This window comes from Camelus ferus, chromosome 1 (assembly GCF_009834535.1).
Source record: "Camelus ferus isolate YT-003-E chromosome 1, BCGSAC_Cfer_1.0, whole genome shotgun sequence".
NCBI lineage: Eukaryota > Metazoa > Chordata > Mammalia > Artiodactyla > Camelidae > Camelus > Camelus ferus.
In genome coordinates, this window is record NC_045696.1 from 120,729,687 (window position 1) to 120,748,955 (window position 19,269).

At 41.9% G+C, this 19,269-nt stretch overlaps 1 protein-coding gene across 3 annotated transcripts in view; it reads left to right on the plus strand.

The window, feature by feature from the left end:
- Nucleotides 1-1,131: 1,131 nt before the first annotated feature.
- The window catches only part of ATP2C1 (ATPase secretory pathway Ca2+ transporting 1), a 123,890-nt gene continuing 105,752 nt past the window's right edge, over nt 1,132-19,269 (plus strand). For 2 of the 3 annotated variants that reach the window (XR_004323359.1, XM_014565727.2), the window contains exon 1: nt 1,132-1,569. Coding sequence is in view for 2 of the 3 variants with exons in the window: in XM_014565727.2 (XP_014421213.1) it covers nt 1,462-1,569 (108 nt within the window). In the remaining variant the exon portion in view is untranslated. The remainder of the gene's footprint in view (nt 1,570-19,269) is intronic. The other variant, XM_014565725.2, reaches the window with a different exon arrangement.

Genomic DNA, 19,269 nt, shown 5'->3' on the forward strand with positions numbered 1-19,269 from the left:
AGCACTATGCAGAGGACTTCCTAGAATGGCCAGCCTGGCCCTGGTGAGACTGGAAGATCACCTTGCAAGTGGGCTGATGCCAGCCAGACAGATGGCCTGGGCTGCTCACAGCACAGCCCACATTAGGCCGCTCAAGTATGTTCCCGGAAGGCAACTGGCCCAGCCGCGAGGGCCAGAGAGGACTGTTGAAGGGGCGGTTCAGGCTGCAACATGGGTTCCCTGACCTCTGCTTGCTACCTGCACCCCAGCCTGCAGTGCCCTCTCTGAAGGGGGAAAAGAGCAGCTCTCTTTCCACTTGAAAGCAAATTTCTGGGCCTCGTGATTTTTGGGTGATGTACAGCCTGGCCTCTACATGACAGCCCCTCACAGACTCAGCCAATGTTTCATCAAATGAACCAGCTACTGCAAAGTTTAAAAAGGTAATAAAACAACAAAGCCTACTTGGGGACTTTGCTCAGAAACCCTGTGACTTCCATAGAGTATTAAGAAAATATTGAACTTCCAAATTTTATGATTTCATGTCCCCTAAGACCAGAGACCTCTTATCTGGTTCTCCTTTTTAAGCATGAACCCCCCCCCCCTTTTTTTTTTATAATAGTTAGAAAGTAAATGTGCAACATTTTTTCTTCCTTAGACTCAGAACAAAGCCTGGGGAAATTTAATGTTCTGGGTTCAGCCTGTGGTTTTGCGATAAGGATTCTAAGAGAGAAGCCTTTTAACTCAGAACAGAATCTGTTTGAAGCTATTGTTCAGTTAAGAAAAAGGATCTGGTTCCCGGGCATGTTGCATAATGCATGACCGTGTAAACCAGACGTTTTCAGTGCTGACACTGAACCCTTTAATGACAACGAAGAGTTGAAGTAATTTGTTGATTTTTTTTTTTTAAAGAAATCTCCTAAAACAATGCTTCTCAAGACTGAATGATTCAACACTTTAGAGCTGAGATGCGGCTGAGGCTTGTCTGCATGTGCTTGTGCTGATAAGAATTCTGGAAGTATACAGGAAAAAAAAAACACATGTCATGTCCTCTTTAAGAGCTAGAAAAGCTGTCGGAAGAATTAAGATTAAACCTCCCGAGAGTCTGTGGGTGTGGAAAGTCACAGCTAGCTAATATTAACACAGCCTGCAACAGAACGCCGTTGCTAGAAATAGGACAGTCGCATCACTATCCACTGAGCAATTTGCACTGGGCGGACCAGCCCCTCCACTCCTCGGCTCCCGCTGCCCTCTGGGCGTTGGTTGCGTTTCTGGCCGCTTTTAGACAGTGTTGGACCTTGGCTGCCTGGCTTCACTGAGAACTCTACCCCAAAGAGGAAGCTGTGAGGGGAATATCTGCTTTGTTTGCAGGACAGTGGTCAAGCTACAAGCAAATCCTTAGGCATCAGAGGAACTGTGAAGTGTCTAGACTTCATGCGGTGCTGACAGGGAGGGGCGAGTCAGCGTCTCCGTGCCTTCCTCACCATGGATAATCTGTTGCCTCAGTCGAGATTCTCTTTTTTCAAAAAATATCCTCTCCATGCAATTAGAAAATATTTATCGATGCTGAGAAACCAAAGAGCCGAAGAACAGGTATCATTTTGCTTACATTGTTGTTGGGGCTGATGGGTGTTTGCTTAGGGTGTTGCTCTTACAGCACTTGGTGACTCAGTTTCTGCCGGTTTACCTGTCTCTAGGCGCGAGTCAGCACCTGCATTCAGCTGCTCAGACTTGGCAGAGGAGCAAGGCGTGTGGGGGTTTGTTTGAACTTGGAACATTTAGATCCTGTGATTAAGCTCAAGTGCTGTAATAAAACCTCTTGCTTTTCTTCTGAACAGCTACACTAGACTACTCAGAGTCAGAGGCTGGACTCCTTGATAATTTCCCAGGGCCTCAAATACAACATTTTAAAACTATTAATATCTCGACAAAGAGTATCAGGCCCTAGAAATACACCTGTCTTTCTGTGTATTTTTATGGCTATGTTGGCATCACAAGGATTTGAAAAACAAAAAACACTTTGTAGGCTGTAAGTATGGCAGCCTTAAACAGATCACTATGAATCATGAATGTGAAATGTGAAAATCATTCAGAAGTGATTAGTCACTTTTTTGGTGGAGGGTTGTTTTCAGTCTTTTTAGCCAATCAAAAGTTAGGGTTTCTATTAGTAGACTCTAGCATGTGGGAATATAAACATTAAAAAAAAAACTGTTAAAATATCTGATCATTTCTTTTTAAAAATCATGCATTCATTTTATTGTTTAGAGGTTTACATCGTTCTATCTATCCATTACAATCTATGAAAAAGGCATTTCTAAAAACTGCTTTTCTGAATTGAACCAAATGGTAAGAAGAAATTGCTGTATTGGATCCGTTTAAATCTGGTGGCTCATTTAGGAAAAAGCACGGCGGTGGTAAGATAAAGTGTATCCATGCTGAAGACCCAAAGAGTCATAAATTGCATGCACATCATGCTTGTAACTAGGACCGCAAAACTGCAGGGGAGATGGTACCCATGCCCTGGATTTGCATGAGATGCCCTACTTAATAAAACACTGCCAAGACGCAAAAGCAAGGGTCAGCAGACAGAAAATCCTCTAATGACAGGTTTCCCAAAAAGTCAATGCATGATTTGAAAAATGAAAACTGTTACTCCTATTTGAGGGGACACCGCGCTTATGTCGTGCTGTAATGGCTTTACAAGCACTGGAAATTCAGGCTGTGCTCAGTGAGGGGGCTGGGCTGTTCCAGTTTATCTCTGACTCAGGCAAGTGGTCTCGATCACAAGATCTCTTGGTTTCCAAGTGTCAGCAGGTGCTCGCTTTTGAAGTGGAAAGCTGGAGACCCAGGTGCTGGTGCTCTGAGCCGTCGGCCACGCTGGCTGAGTCCACATCCACAGGCCTCTTCAGGCCTCCTGATAGGGGGAGGAGGGGCAGCAACGGGGAGGGAGAGGTGGCTGAAGGGATGGGCTGGAACCATGGAATGCAGATTAAGTGATTGCCCCCCCTTCTCAGTATTATAAATTTTCGCAGAGGTGGCTATAGTGCTGGTACAGTTAATTTTTTTGTTAATTTTTTAAATATTATGAAATGCAATCAGAAGACTATTAGAATTTAACATGGGTCCTCTGACTTGGACTGAGTGGGTGGTCCCCTCCCCAGTTTACAGCCATCTGGGATGACCTGGGAGCAGCTCTGAGTTGTGCTGATTTCTTAGCTTGCCATGTAAATTAATGGAGAAATTAAGAAAAGTAATATATGCAGATCCTTTCTGAGACCAGTTAATAGCTCTGCAGACATCACGTCTCCCGGAATTAGAGAAATGAGGTCAGAGCCAATCACAGCTAACCTTGGGAAGTTTGCTGGAAAGTTAGAAAGGAGGGTAGTAATGTCTAGAATGTTAGGGCCTGGATATTGGGTGTCTCCAACCCTTAGTCCCTGGGGGCTGGTCTTCGTTACGACGATGAGGGAAGTGAGACTCCGAGGAGCTAAGAGGCCTTGGCCAAGGCCATGCAGCCAGAAAGTACTGAGGGAAGATTAGAGACTGTCTGCCTGGCTTTAAACTTGACCCGTCTGACCATGCTTGATCTACAACAATCTAGTGCCAGCCAGCAGCACAGCAAACGGCTGTTCTGGAGAGTATTTTCAACACGTCAGATACTCACATACCACAGGTACCCCTCCCACCACGAGTATTTACCACCTGCATGATGGACTTAATAGATTTCTATACTTGCATTTAGATCACTCACTTTCTACACTTACATTTGCTTAGAAAGAACCTTTTATATTACTGCTATACATGGAAAACCACTGTCATCTGCCACAAACAGAAGCATATAATAATAAAAGCAAAATAATATTAAATTCTAGCTAAATACTATTAGATGTGAAATCTCTGAGCCTGAAGCCTGCTCTATTGTTAAGAAGGAAACTTGGCTTTTAGGAGATTAGTATCCTAGTGGCCAACTGAGAAATTCTCCTGGGCAAGAATGGAAGGGAATTAAAAGATAGACAATTTTTTCAAGTCCACACAATTCACTGTGATCTACTACAGTGTCCACATGCCGTGTAAAATGGCACCATTGGGTACCACCACGGTTGCATTCACACTCTTGGAGAATATTATTCCAGGCACACCATCTGCTTCTCCACCTCTGTGCATTCAAATACGCTCCTCCTTCCAGCCTAGAATTCTGTCTTTCACTTATAATTCGCCCACCTGGAGATTATGGATACATTCTTCCAAGACAGGTTAAATGGGCTCAGTAAGGGAGAAAAAAAGAGAGAAAAACAAGTTTCTCCAGTTCTGCTGGGAAGAGTGAAGTATTGCCCCTTGTTTACCAGAATATTCTGTCTGCCTCTAATAGAGCCACTTACTGATGATGTGTGGTAAGCCACGTGTCTACATGCATGCCCCCACACTTGATACCAGGGTGCGTCTTTTTCTCTCTCCCCTCGTGCCCACCCTGGAGCCTGGCACAGGCTGGTGTAGGAGTGACCCGAACCACAGGCACACTGCCTCCTTTCTCATCTCCGCCATCTCCTGACGGGCCTGGAGGGTCCCCTTGTGTCCTGGTCTTGGTCATGTTACACTCACCTTGTTCACAGGTGCTTTGTGGTTTAAAGCTTCTCCTTAGTGTCCCTCCCCTTGCACTTGGTGTCATATAGACATCAAGGTTTGGCCTGAGGGTTGCTTTGTTTGGTAGTTCTTGTTGTTTCTTTTATTATGATGTGCCATCAATAGGTGAATAGGTTATTTATCATTTTGAGAACAAATATCTCATCCTTTGCACTCCTAGACTCCACTAGAGCAGGCATTTCACAAAGCCAAGTCCCCAGCTGGGTGGAAGATTAAGGTCATCCATCATGCTGAGGGTTGGGAAAATTTGATGATGAAAAATTTCCAAACAGTACTATTCAAATGGTGCTCTAATGGTGGTGGTTGGGGGGACCTAGCCTGAGCCCCAGTGGGTTCTCAGATGAGCTCTGGCGGGTTTACCGAACACACGCACAAGGGTATATGATTGCAGATACCTTCTTTTGGCCCAGTGGGAACAGCCAGGCTCTGGCTCGGATGTCGACGTCTGAGCTTGAGGGGAATGTAGGGACTTGCGGGCCATACTGTCTTGCATACTGCTGTCCTGACAGTCTGCTCTGCGTCTTGGGTGACCAGGTGGGACTCTGAGTTGGGGAGGGAGAGGTTGCTCCACTTCTGGGCAGATGGTAGCCTGGCTTCAGCCCAGGGAGCCCTGTGAAGGATGGAGTGTCCTGTGAACCCCCAGGGAAGGCTGCTCACGGGGGTCAGCAGCAGCATTACTCATGGGCACCAGTGCCGGACGATGAGAGAAGACCGTGAGTTCACGTGGGATAGTCTCTTCTCCCCGAGTGAGCTCCTCCATTCCCATGGCTTCAGACACCCACTATTTGCTGACATCTACCGTGTGTTTACCCTGGTGCATGTCAGCCTTGTGTATCCAATTGTCTATTTGACAACTCATCTGAATGTTGAGGATGCTGCAGCCTGAACGTGTCAAAGTCACAAGCCCTCACTCCAAACCCGCTCCTCCCCATGTCCATCAGTCAACACAGAAGCTCACGCCAGATACTTGGGGAGTCACCCCTACACCCCTTTCTCTCCCACATCTCCCCTTCATCTTTAAACCAGCCTAGACAATTCTACTTCTGGAATAGTTCCTGAATCCTCCACCCTCCCTGCCCAACCCTGCTACACCATTTCTGCTTGGACCTTAGCAACAGCATTTGACTGTGTATCCCCGAGTTCACTCTTGTTACCTTACAATCTAAGTTCCTGAATATTCTTCTTTAAACAGAAATCTTATTTCACCCCAAAACAGGGAACATGATGGATTTTGTTTGCTATTTTAGCCCCCATGGCAAACATAAATAAGGCACATAGTAGGTGATGAGTTTGTATAACCAAGTGAGTGAACATGGATGTTGGGGAATTTGGGGACTGAGACCCTGTTATGCAGGTGAGGCCAAGAAATGGTGAAAATAGGGTTGTTATAGTCAGTAAGCAGAGGCTGGTGAGATCGAGGGGAAACTGTGTAGAGTAATTTATTTTACGGATGTGGAACTAGGGTCAGAGGTTAAGAGATTTGCCCAAGGTCACAGGTCCATTTGTTTCAGTGCCAGCATCGGAATTTGGCCTAGAGGACTCCCAGTGCACCTGACTTCCCAGGTGCGCTGAGTCTAGCAGGGGTGTAGAAAAGGGCAATGTGACTACCAGGCAAAGAGAAAAGAACTCTACCGGCTACGTCCAGAGGGTAGCTGATGCCTGAGGGTCAACTTGCCAATAACAAGCAACCACCGGAAGAGAGCCTGGGACAGAGGAGGGCCTGCTGTTTTTGAGCCCTTGTCCTTCAGCTTCTACTGCTCTGCAGTGATCTCATAGACTGGAATCTCTTCTTCCATGTGCTCTGTGTCTGGGTGACCAAGTGGGACACCGAGTGTCCCACAGACGAGGGGTTGGAAAGTACAGAAGACTAATTAATAGACAGGAACTCGGGATGATGGGGAACTTTGCTCCCTCAAGTAGAAAGACTTCTTTCTGAACAAGAAATAACATGTAAGAGCTGACCTGACATGTCTTACCTATTTAATGGTAACTCTGCTTAAAACGAGGAGGGCCAGGGGGCTTGTACAATAGCTATGTATAAATATATGTTTTTGGAATTAGACCCTTGAACTGGTATAATACCATCTTCCAACAAAATAAATCCACATAATTTGTCTACTATCTCTCTGTATTCTTGCCTGTAAATGCAATCATGTTACCACTGATGTCCTTACGTAAACAGGGACACAAATGTTGACCTGGCCAGGACTGAATGCAGCAACAATAGAGCTCTGCTTTGTCATCTTGTTTTGTGAAATTCCTTAACTCCTCCGATGATTAAGCAAGTTTTTTCACATATCCTGCATGTGGAGCATTTTTATAGGTGATGAGGATGTCAAAATGAATTAGGTGTAGTGATGCTTACAGTCTCAATTAGAAGAAAGAGCTGTGCTCAAGTATTTATGATGCACTTGCCGTCACGGCAGGTACATCTGGCTCAAGACCTGTCCTGGTCGGTTTAAAATGATGAGAGTGGTCCTGGGGGCCGGGTGTATGTACAGCACCTACATTTTAATTAAAGATTGGAACCCAGTTTTGTTCTGGAGGCTATTCTAAGGTTTCTCTCCAATGACTTAAGAAAAGTTTTCTAGTTCAAACAGGATCACTGAAGTTTCATTTCTTGCTTTGCTTCCTAATGAATGCTAACGTTAAAGCTGGATTGTTAAATTAAGCATTTGGGTTTAATTTAAACCTTAGAAACTTAGTTGTTCATTCTGGCACTTATACCTGCTCTGAATAACAATATAAAAATTAAAGACTCCCCTTCACGCCCCAGGAAGACTTTGCTGAGCTCTGGAACATGACGTAGGCTTGTGGGTTACTGATGCAGGTTTCCTCTCTAGGTAAAATGATAGAAATTTCACTACCGTTCGGTTTAAGAAATGTTAAGATTTTTAACTCCTTACAGTGAGTTGCTTATATCCTGAGAGTATAACAAATTTAGCCATTTTTAAAAGCTTCTAAAAAAAAAGTCATGAAATGCTATTGATAGTTTACACGACGTCACTCAGGGGAAAACTAAAGGCATCTGCCCCATGTCCTTGTGCCCGGGTAGAGAGAAAGCTTTAATTCTTCAGAAGCAGGAGGAAAAGAAGATCTCTGCAGAATTTAAGACAGAGGGCAGAGATTCTGCCCCATGCCTATGGAGGAATTTGTGCAATTATACACAGATAACAATGACAAATTGCTGTGATAATATAAAGATGAACCTTAATATTTGTGACTATTAAATATAACATTAATATGACAGTCTCCTCTATCTGAAGGGAGGGAAAAAAAGAGCTATTTATTGACCAAAAAAAGCCTCCAATTGTTCTCCTCATGCCATAGTCTGTTCGGGCTGCTATAACAAAATTTGATGGACTGGATAGCTAATAAAAAGCAGAAATTTATTTATTACAGTTCTGGGGCTGAAAGCCGATGATCAAGGGGCCGGCAGACTTGCTGTCTGCTGAGAGCCCATTCCTGGTGTCAGACGCTGACCTCTGGGCTGTGTCCTCACGTGGCAGAAGGGGAGGAGGGACCCCTTGGCTTCTCCTTTATAAGGTCACTAATGTCACTCATGAGGGCCCTGTTCTCACGACCTTGTTACCTACCAAAGGCCCCTTCTAACACCATCACACTGTGGGTCAGGATTTCAGCCCAAGTATTTGAGGGACACAAATACTGTCTGCAGCACTGCGTGACCTGTAAATGCCTGAGAACTGAGACCAAGCACCTGCGTGAGGGTGAATAGCCCTCCAGCCATCAGTACCCACCCCATGTCCTTCCCCCATGTCCTTCCCTCTCCCCAAATGGTCTTCCCTATCAGAGAGGATGCACCATCCTGCTCTGGGATCTGGCTGTTTCCGTGTCTGGTATTTGTTTGTTTCTTGTGTGTTTCACAAGACCCCCCCCCCCCCGGGCTAATTCATAGAGGAAAATGGAGGTGCATTTGGGAGGTTCCAGAGGAAATGACCATAACGAATGGGCAGAATTGCTGGGAGAGGTGACACAGTGATAAGGACACACTACCTTAAAGGAGAGGTACAGGAATGGGCCACCTTTTGCATAGGGCAGGGTATGTGACCTCTCCTCGGGAGATGTTGAAGGGACAGGTTCTGCATCCTGGAAGAGAAGACTGAATGACCAACCGGTCAGGCCCCCTCCAGCCCTGAGATTCTGGTGCAGCAGCTCTAGAGCAAGAGAAAGATGGACAACTCAGGCACCTTAGGAACAACCCAGGCCCAGGTGCCTCCGTTACAGCACAGCTATTTTACTTGGTTAGTGGTAAGCATGCCACAGTCTGGTCATGCCGCTCTGGAATCTGAGGCCAAAGAAGACAGAATCTGATGTCTTGGGATAGGGGAGGGCAGAGGGGAGAGGGCATAGCTCAGGGGTAGAGCGCATGCTCATTGTGCACAAGGTCCTGGGGTCAAGTCCCCAGTACCTCCATTAACAAGTAAACAGATAAATAAATAAGCCTAATTACCCCCAAAACAACAACAACAAAAGCTGAAAAAAGAAGAAGAAAAAGAAAAAAAAGTCTTTGGAGATTGAGGTAGCATGTCACCCTCCATCAAGGAAAGGAAACAGCTATATCCAGACAACACCTCAGGGGAAAAGCTTTCACATCAATGACTAGCTTTGCTGAGCCTGATCCACCACTGAACTCCTGGCGCCCACAGTTTACAGGCTTTATAACCCCCTCCAGTATAAGGATAAAAAACTAAGTATACCTGTGCAGTCACTGATGAACAGGAACACTGAGAAACTTCAGGTGGTTTTGTGGCATTTTAACCACTTTTTTCCCCTCAACCTCAAGCCTCTTTTACCTTCAACTCATTTTTTCCTGCATTTAATGCTGACAATGTCGTTGCTCATTACCGTCCCTTCTGAAGGTGCTCCACCCTTGTCCACATTATTATCACAGCCAGGAAGTGTTAGACATACCTGGAGACACCTGCACCCTGAGTTGACTTTTGAGCTACTTCTAATCTTGTTATCTGCTTCTAAACTCTCCTAATCTACTGTGCTCAGAGGCCTTGGAAACACAGCAGTCAGGAAATGGATGGACACCAAATCCTTTGTCTTTGGAATAATCACATTAACTCAAATGTAAAACCCTTTTTCTGTGAAACACAGTGTAGTTTTTTATGCAGATTCCTAAATCTGCTATCCTATTCCACTTCTTAGACGGTTTGTGTGCACCATTTTATTTGCTAACTTTTGTTCAGAATGGAAGATGATGTATTTTCTCACCTTGTACAAATAGTTCCATGCCTTAACAGAGAAAGAAATGAGCTTCCCACATATGTTGTACTGCTCAGAATTTGCTCTGAAGAGAGCAGGAAAAATGATGGAATTCTTTCTTTCCTGCTCATCCTAAAAACAGCATATTAGTAAGTTTTTTTTTTTTTCAAGAAATACAACTTGGATTATGCATTCAAGAATTGGGAATTTTAAATTTTCATTAAGTGCCTTATATGTGCCAGGCGCTTGGCAACGTCCTTTACATGCATTGTCATTTAATCTAATAATAATAACCTTACAAAATTCGTGGTATCACCCTTATTTTATAGATGAGAAGACTGAAGTTTAAAGAGGTGAGATAACTTGGGCAAAGCTTGTAAGTGATGGCAGTAAGACTTTACCCCAGGTTTGCCTGTCTGACTCCTCAGCCTGATTCACTGCCTCCTACTGAGTTACCTCCCCATTTGGGGTCCGTTTCTCCACTTCTTCCCCTTGCATCTTCCTTTCTTTTCTTCCTTTTACCCTTGGCATTTTATTTACTTAGGACAAGGGGGTTAAAAATAAAACCACCATAACTAATTGTGCAGGGAAGACACCTTAAATCCTTTCAGGTGGAGATCTGCGTTAAGGTTATTCAATTTCGGGAAACTTCTTTTAAGAAAAAGAATACAAAATTGTAAATATTAAATTAGATTCAAAGTGAGGACACAGGATGGAATAAGAAATCAGAGCAAATTACAAATTAGAGTGAAAGTACAACAAACATCACAAAATCCAAAAAAAAGCAAGCACTTCTGCTAAATCACTGACGTATCCTATAATGTTTTGATCCTACATTTTTGGGCTACAGAGTCATTAATCACAACCATTTCATGTGAAAATTATTTTCTAGTATTTTCTAAAGAGATCATCGAACAATAATTCAGGTACGACTAGCATAGTTAATTTATATTTGTTTTTTATTAAGAGTCTAGAAAAGTTCCATAGGCTAGCTTCTGGCTCTCTTTCTCCCTCACCACCCACGTACTTCAGGTGCGGGGCCCCACAGGACACAGTCATGTAAAGAGGAATCGGGTCTTGTGATTTAGTGCAGCAGGTAGTAGGACTATTCCTACACGTCCTTTCTCTGCCAGGACAGCTGGCGATAACTTAACCCTACACAGACATGACTACAAGCCACATTTATACATCACTAAATCCAAATGAAAGCTAAACGTACCCCATCTCAACTTCCTTTAAGCCAGATCCAAAGTGTTGCCCTTGGCTGCTCCAGTGCTACCCGACAGAAGTGTGAAGGAGGGCAAGTCAGCAAAAGCATTGCTCTAAAATCAAGTGCAGTTAAAACATCTTTTGCTAATTTTACCAAACCATGAGACGATTGCTCGGGTCTCTTGTAGGACCTTTTAAGGGGCATCTGCAAGTGAGGGGCCCTGAAATTTCTTTTTCCTTGGTTTCCAAGAAAATCCAGCTCTAGAAGAATGGTATTAAAAACAAAAAAGGTGTTGTGCCACCATACGTGATGGTCCATGCCATAGGGCGTCTTCCAAAGTAATGAATGAGGTCCTCCGTGAGCAGTGTGAATTCCCAAACCTATTGAATGAAGTAGAGGATGTTCTTTCAGTGTATTTTGTTCTATAGTAAATAGCACCGTGGAGATGGAGATGTTCTGGTACTGCTAAAACTCAAAGCTCCCCCCGCCACCTACCATTTATATTTGCGAAGACTTATTATTTGTAACAGGATTATTTGCAAATACAATAGATCTCAAAACTCTTATAGTGGGCTAATTAATATTAAATACACCATTTACTACCCTTCCAAGCAGGCCAGTTAACACGTAGAGAAAGAGCATGTTATTGCTGTTAAAGACTACACAGTAGCAGAATTATAGCAGCACTAAAGAAAGTCTTTAAGAATTCATTAAGATGTAATCAAGCTTCAGCAAACTCATCTGTTATTTGCAATTATAACATAGTTACTATAACTTGTCTCTCGATAAAACCACCTTTCTGTTGGATTTCTCACTGGTAACGTATTCGAACATCCAACTTTCTCGTGTATATTTTCCTTTTAGTGGAAACTCATGACTCATCTACTCCTCCTTCCTTTGTTGTATGAGGAACCGTCCTTAAGTGTAGGCAGTCCTTATACCTGTGCCCTGTACCATTGTTCCTATTATATTGTTTACCACCAGACAAGACTATGGCCTCTAAGTACACCTGAATTTTCTTTGTTGGTGTTTTTAAGGGATGAAACTATTTCCCTGAGGAATACGGTGTTTCAAGAGAATGGCATTTTCTGTTTATGAAGCTTTCCCCACTTCTTCCACCTAACCGGTGCTGCTCTGACACCTGGTCAAAGAAGCATGGTTCCAAAGTCCTGACCTGAAATAAGAAAACAAAGACCAACTTCATAGCTGGCAATGCTGCCACTGCCCCTGTCCCGCTGACCAGGGCTGGGCTGATGGGATGCTCAGGGTTACTTAAGAGGGGAGAAGCAGGATCTCTTTATGGGCTCAATGCCTTTTCTCTTGCTCGGTCTTTTAAAATAACTGGTTTTAAGCCAACAGGTATCTACTCAAAGAAGTTCAAAGCCCTAAATGATTAAAGAATGCTAGAGGAGGTTTAAAATTTTGATACACACTCTCAATCTGTTCTTCAGGATTGAGGACAATGAGCACAACCAAAATATTTCTACATGGAAGTTTTGTCTCTTGGAAATCAGTACTCAAACTTTAACACCTGAAGGACTAAACTACAGAACGCAGGGCCCTACTCCCGGACTTGTTATTCAGTAGGTCTGAGGTGGAGCCCCCCAGTTTGCATTTCTAAAAAATGTTCCATGGTGGGGACCATAGTTTGAGAACCACTACTGTAGATCATTTGATGGAGCATATTTTTAAAATCAAAGTGGACAGGGGTTGCCATACCTTCTTAAGAATAGCACATGTGCCATTTAGAAGATGGAGAGTCATTGCTGAAGCCAGGGGGACAGTGATGATGACTTACAACTTCACGGGTACCTAAGGGTCACTTTCAACCACAGTTGCCCCAGGCCTGGAGGCATTACATAATGCTTAGTAACCAAGAAGTCGTTCAACTATAAGAGGTCTTCGCTATAAGAATATACTCTAAAATATGTTATCTCTTTAATTCCTTCTTCTGTAGCTGTTTACTGATTAAACTGATGTAGTAACTGACAATTTTAATTACTGATTTAAATTATGGAATATAAAAAAGGTGGAATAGTTATGCCCTCCATCCTATTTAAAGCCATTATGAGGTCTTAACATTAAAAATAAATCTCTCAGTTTTTCCCTGGCCCCTGCTCTGGTAAATATATAAATATAATTATAAAGACTCTGAATAAAGAAAATTTCTACCACTTGGTAAGAGGAAATCAGGGTATTCCTAATACTGTTTAGTGGCTCTTAGAATCTTAGAACATGTGTTTAACATGTGTTGTTGATTTTTCAATAAAGCATGTTAATGAACATGCCTCAATTACTTACCGAACAATCTCTCTAAAATGCCTGTCTGTGATTATCTACTTATAACACTCCCATTTTCACAGTAACTTTCAACTCTGAGGTGATAAATCCAAGAGATTCTATAACGTCTTCAGCTTGGAGCATGATTTCCCCAGTGATGGAGTCCCAGGCCTAAATAAGAACCAATGAATAGAGGTAGACAAGGCCCAGGGATGTTCTAAAACCAAGTCCTTATGAATTAATACACTCTTGAATGTCATCAAACGAGCTGAGGGGCAGATGTTCTAGGCTCGGGAATTAACGGCTATCAAGGTTTCAGGGTGCCCCACTGAGTTGAAAGATGCAGGAATTTAACAAAACAAAATGATAAACTATAAGAGGTGGTTCAGTAAGGAGGGCAGCAGCCCCACGTTCTCTAAGCGTCACTGTGGAAGCATCACAGGAGCTTAAGCCAAGATGGGAATCTGACTCCCAGCTTTGATGCCAAACAGTGAGTCACTCTTGTGCGAGGAGCTCCGTGGGTCTCAGCCTGGTCAGCTATAAAAGCAATTACCAAGATCTAGTCTGCTTACCTCACAGGGTTGTTAGGAGTAAATTTAATTATGTACACTGGAAGTATTATGTCAACTGCAAAACCTGAAACAAATGTGTAGTTTTGGTGGCTGTTTACTGAAAATTGACTCTCATTTCCCTAAAAGTAATTTAAATTTGCTAATCAAATGTGCAATGTTGGCATCTTTACCTTTGTAAGCACTTTTCTAGGGTTAAAATGAGCAATTTAATCATTTAAACTACAGAAGAATACAAGTAGATTTTTAATGTCATAGCATTTTAACTGCTTTCAGTCAGAAAATAGAATCAAGCTGATTTGCAAACCTCATAATAATAAAGATCTTTGTCAAGTGTCTTGAAAAATGACTGTCATACTTTAGGAAGGTGTAAACTTAATTTAATTCTAGCAATTTCATACTAGAAGCTATCACTAAATAGTCATTAGTTGAAGAATTTTGCAAGAAAAGTCTGGTATTAGGGCATACAACTATATAAGAAAATTAAAAAATTTAAATCTAATGAGTTTCCATGTATAATGGACAGTTACATAATTTAAAAATACTCCTAATTTGAAATGAGAAAAACCCGTCAGAGGAGCTTCTGCAATCAATAGCCAATTTTTTAGTTTATGTGCTAGTATGGAAATCACTTAAACAGTAACACTCTCTTGTTTAGCGCTTTTGACTTACATCTTACTCTGTAACTTCCCATTGATTAACATTGCCTTTGGCAGTTTAAGTAGTTTAACATTTTAACACTTGAATATGTCATATAATATTGAATTCTTTTAACTTGTGTAGGAGCAGCCTAAGCATCAGCCAACTAATATTTAACCAATTTATCTAAAGTAAACTATTTTTTCTCATTTAAGATTTTGTCAATTAGGTGGCTTCCAGCTGACAAGTAACAGAAAATAAGTGTTATCTCATAGTAAAGGAAGTCCTGTGGTAGGCCGGGCCCCCCGGGTTGGTGGATTTGTTATCCTAATTTTGTATTAAAGGACTTGGCTTCCTCTTGTCACTCTTTTGCCCTCCTTGGGGTTTGCTTTTCCACGAGGAGGAGGGGTAATGTCTGCGGTACTCCAGGTACTCCGCAGCATTCAGAGCTATGGGGGGAAAGGAAGGTTTGTTAAATCACACATTGCTGAGTCCAACCCCCAGAACTTCTGACTCAGTAGGTCCGGGTGGGATCTGACAATGCACACCCCTTCTAAGTTCCCAAGGGTGCTGAGGCTGCTGGTGGTGGGGGCCACACTATGCGACACACTAGCTTAGACTAATGGTCCTGGAGCTGGTGCCTGAGGGTCACTGTAACATTGATTACAAGATGCACCTTATCATTTGGAATGTAACAGAGGTCCCTGTACTCCCCTCACAGGGCCTGATGCCATTTCTAGTTTGTCAGCTCCCTGTTAAACACTCTAGGGTGGGACACCACCCACTTAGAACACCAGGAGTTGAAGTAGCAATTTCTTAGAAAATAGTTTTGCATTCAATGGTTTGAACTGTGGGCTCGTTGGGCCAGTTCAAGCCCCAAGTTTGCACTTCAGCTTATTTGCTCCTGGCCTGCAGAAAGCTCTTCCTTTCCAGAATCCCTGTTTTGCTAATCCTCCCAAATATAGGACATTTGGCAATATTAAATTATTTGAAGCATCTTTTGAAATAGGCTACATAAACATTGCCTTTTATAACCTAGAAAGGCAATATAAAGTTGTCTGGGGGTATACCATAAATGCTGCTAATCTAATTTCCCACCTGATATTCTTTTGCAGTGATGAATTTCCTAACCTAAAGTTTTAACAATTTGCTCGTGTTGCGAAAGCTCCTTCCTCCAATTTGCAGTTCCCCTTTTATATCATCTATCTTGAGAACGATCTCTTTGGTGTGGGTTCCCTATTTTGTGCAGGGTGCGCAGTGGGAGTAGGGTCTTTTTGCTTGATTGTTCAGGGCTAACCTTCAGGATCTTCACAGAGCTTTGGCAATCTCTGTGCTGTGGATTTCCCTCTATAATTTATTATCATAGTGGCATTTTGGTGCCTTTTTTCTCATTCGGTCTCACAAAAGGAAGCACGGCAGAGAGAGGTGATTTCTGCAGGGGTCCTGGAAGGACCTGGGACAAGTTCAGGCAAAGATGCAAGCTCTGCAAAAAAATATTTGACTTCTAGAAAATGGTTGGGTAGAAAACTTTTAAGTGCACAATGTACCATTTTGGAGGTCTGAGGAAATGCCGCCTTTCCCAAAGCTGTCTCAGACCCTGGTGTGCAGCGGAATAAAGAGAAACTGAAAATGTCCCTGATGTGAAACTGAGAAAGCATTTAAACAGAGGGAGGAGGCTAGGCTATTACTGCAAACACAGCAGGGGGCCAGCAGACCTAATATGGAATCTGTCCAATAAGTTCAACTATTTATGACAACCAACCCATCAGTAAGGCTTTCAAAGTTAGTAGGAGATACTGGCCAGGAGCAATTTAACTTACTTTCCTATTCTAAGGCCTGGTGCTTACACCTAGTCTCCTAATTGTCTTATCCAAGAATTAAGAGTAGAAGCCGTGGTCCCTAAGGAAATAACTGAAGACTGTGTTGGAAATTACAGTGCTCTTGGTTTTGTCAGGCATGGATACGCATTCCGTAAAAATCCAAAGCACAAACTCAGCTGAAATTTCCTACTTGTGTGAAAGCAACCACCTCAACATTGTTATCTTTTAATTTCAAATGGTTATCTGGGTTCAGAATCCAAGAGTGAAATTTCATCTGCTGTTGGCAGTGCTCAATATTGAACACTTCTTGCAATGATCAGTACTTCTATTCAACTCAAGGTGTCCTAGCTAGCCCTTCTGGTATTTGCAGATGTGAGTTCATTTCAACTTTGAAAATCCCTTAACTTTCCTTTGCTTTACAGGAAAGTAGAAGCTCAAGTTTTAGTTTGATCATAGGAAGCAAGTATCAAAGTCAAAGTTGGGATTATGTTTACTCATTTAGCAAAAAATATTTATTTATGATGGCTAGTTTCCAGATTATCCATTTATGCAATAGATCTTTTTTATATATTTACTACAGATAAAATATTTTGGGAACAGAAATGCATTTTGCCAGTTTGGAAGCTGGACAGAATATCTTTTTAAAGGGTGCATTTTTATTTCAACTAATCTTGGGGTGTATGTAATATGGAATAGTCTACGTCTGTTTTCCACGGAAATAATAAAGTCCAGAGTCGGCTCTTGAAAGTGAGACTCACACTCACTTTGCTCCTCCTCCCACCCTTTCTCACCCTCACTTACCGGCACCGCACCTACTCTTGTCTCCAGCCCAGAAGGTAGGCAGCACTGCATACCAAGGATTCCAGGTATCACCACATGCTCAGAACCCATCGATGGGGAAATTGAGTCATACTTGAAATAAACTTCTTTAAACATAAAAATTAAGAGTATACTTTAAATTTCTTAGTTTCTTTTGCTCATTTTTGAGCCCATTTGCTTTTTATTTTTGTTTCCAGTTTTTACTCTTTCAGTACAGCTAAGACACAGAACTGATTAGATTTACAGCAATTCTGACAGATGGTTGTTATGACACTCATTTCATATGACACTTCTTGCAATGACTCGGTATTTCCCCAAACTTGACCCTTAGAATGTCCTTTATCTCATAAAAAGAAAATGCTTCTGTTGTTCTGCTGAAGTAGGTAAACTTGTAAAAATATAGTGTTGTAGCTTTATATGCTTTTAAAATATTCAACTTAAAAATGACAACTCTTTTTTCTTGCAGCTAGGTAAAAAGTCCTTAATAATTAAACTTTGGTACTTAAAACAGTGTTACAACAGTCTTTAAAATAAGACATTAAGGAAAGATTTTTAAATAACCTTTTCCAAATTAATTTTAAATCCTAAAGGCCACATATTTCTTTATCATCCAGGTTTCTAAAAATGCCAGCTATCAAATTTGATATTAAGAACAGGATGCCTCACTTCCTTTGTGTAATAAGGCACAGTATAAATAAAATTGGAACATCATGTCTGTCCTTCCTCAATTTTCCCTATTTGTAATACTTCCCCCAAGCAGAGATGCCTGACAAATTTCCCCTCTGTTGTTCATGAGTGACTACTTTTTCCATGAGATATATTTAATTTTGCAGGTTAAATATTCAGAGCAAAATGACAGGAAAGATTTTTAGAGCACTGATTACTAAAGAAGAATTAAAATGAAACAAATGTAATACATTTTGTTGTCATCAGTCTCATTCTAGCTAGTAACAGTCCACGCTTTTGCTCGTTTCTCTGTATGACAATCTTAAACTTTTGCAATGCTTATAATTCACAACCTGTCTTCATTTTTATCAGATCCTCACAACAGTCTTTTGAGGGAAAAAATGGTAGTTATTATTCCTGTATCTATATACAGAACCCCATGAATGTATGTATGTGAACGTGTATACACACGTAGATGCGTATGTTTGCGTATGTATGTAATGCAGTCTACCTGTATTTCATTCTCCTTCCCCTGAGATGAGGAGATGGAGATTGCTACACAAAAGTCTCATGGGAGGTTAGCTGGTCAGAAGAGGAGACGCTGGGAGAAGGAAGATTTCTGAAGCTTGTGGCCCAAGCATTGCCCACTGATTTAGCTTGCATATTGTTAATAAATGCTATCTTTCATATTTGTAGGAAGTCAAAGTTCGTGCTACAGGTATTGGCTAGCTTGGTGGAAAAGGTGTGTAGGGATAGAATAGAGGATCACTCTGCAGAGAGATGTTATGAGGCTTACAGATCAGCTAGGTGGCTGAAATAGCTCTCCTTTAAGGCTTTTTGCTGCTCCCAAACCTTGGAATTTGTGAGATGACTGACAGTGCATTAAGGATGAGTATGTAACAATTCTTCTGGTCAATGCTGGTGTTATCCAGTTTCTTCTTTGGCTTGGCAATAGGAATAATGGCTTTATTATTTAGGCAGCCAAAGAGTATAACTCCAGGATAAGTTCCTGCAGATATAACCCACATGGTGGGGGGGGGGGTAGTTAATTAGGGATTCAGTGTTAATGCAGGAATATTGCAGTGCACAACAGGAAATTTTGAAATGCTGCCTCAGATAAAATGTTGGAGGTAATTAAAACAATCCAATAGAAAATTACCCTCCATTTTGTAAAATCATATGTTAATAATGTCTACATCTGTACGATTCCTAATTTAGATGCTTTCTTATGTTTTTAATATGATGCTGTGGTGTCAAGGTCTGGTAAGTATAGTAACAAATAATCATTACAAATTGATTATAACATTGAGCAAGAGACAACAGTACATTCACTGCTGTACCAATGACAGGCTTACATATAACACCGCTAGACAAAGTCATTAAGCATGCAGCAAGCCAAAGGTGGGTCATAGACATT